This window comes from Capsicum annuum, chromosome 9, assembly GCF_002878395.1.
Source record: "Capsicum annuum cultivar UCD-10X-F1 chromosome 9, UCD10Xv1.1, whole genome shotgun sequence".
NCBI lineage: Eukaryota > Viridiplantae > Streptophyta > Magnoliopsida > Solanales > Solanaceae > Capsicum > Capsicum annuum.
In genome coordinates this window covers 62,287,435-62,291,872 of record NC_061119.1, presented here as the reverse complement: position 1 = coordinate 62,291,872, position 4,438 = coordinate 62,287,435, and the positions used below count along the sequence as shown (strand labels likewise).

At 36.1% G+C, this 4,438-nt stretch overlaps 1 protein-coding gene across 1 annotated transcript; it reads right to left on the bottom strand.

Moving 5' to 3' along the window:
• Positions 1-265: 265 nt before the first annotated feature.
• LOC107842094 (mitochondrial inner membrane protease subunit 2-like) lies at positions 266-4,380 on the bottom strand. Its single transcript, XM_016685877.2, has 4 exons — positions 4,126-4,380; positions 3,966-4,038; positions 1,371-1,533; positions 266-581 (listed from the first exon to the last, which is right to left on the bottom strand). The coding sequence occupies exons 1-4, from the start codon at positions 4,286-4,288 to the stop codon at positions 495-497; spliced, it is 486 nt and encodes a 161-aa protein (XP_016541363.1). The 5' UTR covers positions 4,289-4,380; the 3' UTR covers positions 266-494.
• Positions 4,381-4,438: the final 58 nt, after the last annotated feature.

Sequence of the window (4,438 nt, the reverse complement as noted above, 5' to 3'; positions counted from 1 at the left end):
GACATTAGGCGGTGGCATCAAATAAGTATCAAGAAATGACGAAAATACCCCTAAAGGAAGTCGGCATGTCGAAAATATCATGTTTGCTTCAGGTGCCACACTGTAACTTCTGATATAGGAGAATAGTAGAAAAGAAAGAAGAAGATCACTTGTAAAACATACATAAAACTAAAAAAGGAATTGTAAGTTACCTAAAAAAGAACCAATTTCCCCGAGTTCCGATCATTAAAATTTCGGTTCCTAAATAGCAGTTAGTTTGAAACGAAAAAGCCCATGGGAACTTGTTGCAAATGACCTTGTAACAATGCTAAGCAATAAGAAATTTAACTATTCCACTACAGCACAAAATTTCCAATAAATAAGCACATCAAGAGGATGATTCTGTGCTATCAAAGAATAGCGATTATGCACCTATCACATTTGCTAGAATGTTGATGTCTTCCTACATGAGGAAAGTGCCTAAGAAATCAATCGAGTTGAAATTCATGATATATTCAAAATACAATTAGAAATGTGTTAGGTCTTCGGTGTGATTCTTTCAACTCTACCAACACCCGTCCACGAACCAAACCAAGAGGGATCTGAAAAAGAAAGCGTTTTCAAGTCAATAAAACTAATCAAATAAGCTAGATAAAAGCTGATTGCAAACATGGATATGGACACACTTAACACTCCCGTTCTCAAAACTCCACTTGTTTTTCGTACCACATAAAATCTTGCAATGACAAGGTATAGTCTATGTTTTCCTTTAGAATCTGTAGTGTGCTCATTCATATGCAAAGATAGGCATCATAAGTTTTTATCCGAGGAGGTGCATTTTAACTGAACACATAATCTTAAGACACAAACCAACCAAGAGGAATCTGTATTTTGGCTGAACACACAACCTTCGGACAAAATGAGTCCTAAAGATCAACTCTTTCATATGCAAAGATAGGCATCATAAATTCTCATCCGAGAAGCAGTATTTTCACTGAACACATAATCTTAAGACACGCTCACAAAGTGATTCATCAAAAAGTAGAATGAATATGGATATAAATCACCAACTCCTCACACAAATGAGAAAAGTCTAAACACTTCATATTAGGGTGTCGGAGAAGGTAAGTTCACCCCTTCACCACAAGTGAGTAGGAAGCAGGATCAAAAGAATGCATGCATTTAACAATATATGCCAATATGATTGCCAATTCTTTCGATCTTGTATGTCGCATACATTAGCTAAAGTTTCCTCATGTAAACTTGTACTAACTTTTACAAAGTGTGTGGGATTCTTTCTATGTTTTATTTTCAAGAAAGGTAACTTAGGATTCTTTCTGTGTTAAATTCCTCTTCATTAGCAGATGGATATGGAGTAATATGTAACATACAGGGCCAAAGGATCTTGAGTCCAAGCTCCAAGCCTGGTTGTCGCCTTCAACCCAACAATGTCCTTCAGAAATAACTACCGCATCATAATGAGGGGTACTGACCAAGTCACCTGGTAAGGCTGTTATTCTCTTCATATTTTTCTCTTTATGATTAGTTGGAGAGCTGAAATGAAAGTCAAACAATTGGTGCAAAAGATGGTTAAAGAAAATTAGAATATATTTAATTACCAACAAACAAAAACCATTAACTTATTATACACTGGTATCTGCTCTAACCCAGAAACAATATAATGAGGTGTCCACTAGGACCATAATACTGAATTTTGCTGGCACAATTTATCAAAGACCAGTTGAATTATAGAAGATAACATCTTAAAAGTATAATAGCTGATGACCTGATACCAAGAATTTACACTAGTTGAGAAACAACTATCTCACATGTCAGTGCTTAGAATGGACTTGGAGAGGGTCGTATGAGGATGGGAAGAGCCAAAATGTCAAACAACAGCTGATCACTGACAAAAAGAGTTTCATCCAGGTCAAACAAGTCACAAGAACTGATATACAGCACAACTTACCAGTGCTCATCAACTGAAGTGGAAGCAGGACATCTTAACTGATATATTAAATTATTAACTATTCTAAAGGCAGAAGGGGAGCCTTGGAGTAACTGGTAAAGTTGCTGTCATGTGACCAGAAGGTCATGGGTTCAAGCCTTGGAAACAGCCTCTAGCAAAAATGCAAGGTAAGGCTGCGTACGATACACCCTTGTAGTGGGGCCCTTCCCCGGACACCGCGCATAGCGGTAGCTTTAGTGCACCGGGCTGCCCCTTTAACTGTTCTGAAGGCACCAAAAACATAACAACCAAAGAAGAGCAATGTGCATTAGAGGCCTTTAAAGTATTGCAAAGTATGGCTTCTATGCACTTTACTTTTTCAAGAATGAGAATGAGTATTCCACCAAAAAATGTATTAAAAACAACATAGATTCTGATCTTTCTGTTGATTTTCTGTTCAAGAGAAATTCTCCATAAGCTCAATATATATGTATGTTTTTTCCACTAATAACTTTTTCGGAGACACTTTACTTACTCTTGCTATGGATCCAAGAGCATAAACTCAATTCCTAGCTTGTTAGTAGCAGGAGATGTCATTGGAAATCTATGAACGAGATGTCATTGAAAATCTATGAGCGAGTCACATGAGCTATTGTCAGGAGAGTCAAACATAAAATATGAAACTCTATTCTCTGTCACAGAGGAACTTATCATTAAAAGTAAGATATCTAAATCAGCAAATACTATATCAAAAATTGAGTTGGATTTTAGTATATGTAATTTTGATTGTGTTGTTAAATATATCATGTCTTATCGTGTATAAGGTGAAGGTGCGTGTGTTTTGTGCGTGGATTATTGTATATATGATGTTGATTTTGTTTGTAAAAATATAGCATGTTTTATCTTGTTTAAGGTGAAAGCGTGTGTTTTGTGTGTGGATTATAGTATTTATGATGTTGATTGTGTTTGTAATATGTCATTTTAAAGATGAAAGCTCTCTTATTTTTGTTCATGTAGCTGTAATTCTGTTAATACTTTTGACACTTTTGAGTTTGTCGGAAAAAATTGGTGAATGATGATTCACGTTCTCGAAATTGGATATCTAACTATAAGATGCATATATAAAAATCATGATGTATATTGTTTGTTTATGTGTATGTGTATATGTGTTGTGTGGTTATTTTTAGTATATATGGTGTTGTTTTTTGCAGTAAATATACCATGTTTTAATGTGGTTAAGGTGGAAGCTCTTTTTTCCTACCCCTTTTTTGTGTAGCTGTAATTGTGTTGCTTTAACACTTCTCTTTGGGACGAAAAAATTGTTGATGGATGATTCTGGTTGCTATAATTGGAAAATCTATGAGCGAGTCACATGAGCTATTGTCAGGAGCGTCAAACATAAAATATGAAACTCTATTCTCTGTCACAGAGGAACTTATCATTAAAAGTAAGATATCTAAATCAGCAAATACTATTTCAAAAGTTGAGTACTTCAATGTTCAACACTGGAACCAAGAATATTTATTCCATGGTCAGATGCAGTGTCAAACCTTCCAATTGAGAAGTATGGACCGAGTCACAGTTAAACGTATTTCTAAGCTATGTTGCTCGAACTCTTCAAAAATATCAACGGGTGAGAGTCGCATTCTCCAAAAGTAGTGTATATTTGGAGAATCTGATACGGGTGCAACATTGAAAGTGAAGAGTTCCCGCAACTTAGTTTGTAAGGTTCGAAAGTCTAACAATCAAACTTGAATAACCCACTAACATAACATTAGTAACATCCAGACAAGTAACTTAAGTCATACTCTTATCAGGTTAATGAATGATATGTTGCACGGACCCTCCAAAACATATGACGCACCCTTGTCGGATCCTCCAAAAATGCACTAATTTGGAGGATCCGACACACACTCATCAACTTTTTCGGAGAGTTCGAGCAACATAGTCTGTGAATCAACAAAATCTTTACATAAGATGTAGTCCGATTACTTGAGTCAACAGAGAAACAACCTTGGGGGAGCTTGTCAAGAGTTACCTGAAGACAACCACATCGCCGAGGGAGAACTTGTATTTTTCTAGGCAAAGCTTCTCCACAACAACAAAGTCACCTGCACCATAATGACTATTTGATAGTTTCATCCATGTCCACAGCAGCAAACTTTAAGAACTTAAAAGAGAGGGAAAAGAGTAGTTACGCGTCAAGGATCTCATGGAACTATCATGTGGATTAAATGTAGGCGACATTGAAATGCCACCAACAGGAACTATACTAGCATACCGATCAGACACAGTAAGGCCAATGAGCCCAAAGGTGATATAATTCTTAGTTAAATTCCAGTGGAAGTTGACAGTTCCCATATTTAGTCCGCCTAAATCATCTGCACACTGTTCAAACCCAAGAAGAAACTTTCTTGAATAAAAATCAACAAATATGTCTTTCCAAAGTAAGCATGTTACCAATCCTATTTCAAAATATGGTGCTTTTACACTGTGAAAGACTTCAATCAA

What these genes read in the sequence shown, in the direction of transcription:
- LOC107842094 (XM_016685877.2), bottom strand. Translation starts at nt 4,288, where the DNA reads ATGGGAACTGTCAACTTCCACTGGAATTTAACTAAGAATTATATCACC. An exon ending in GGCGATGTGGTTGTCTTCAG is followed by an intron (nt 1,534 to 3,965) that starts GTAACTCTTGAC and finishes CTTTCATTTCAG; the next exon opens with CTCTCCAACTAATCATAAAG. An exon ending in ACTCAAGATCCTTTGGCCCT is followed by an intron (nt 582 to 1,370) that starts GTATGTTACATA and finishes TTTCTTTTTCAG; the next exon opens with ATCCCTCTTGGTTTGGTTCG.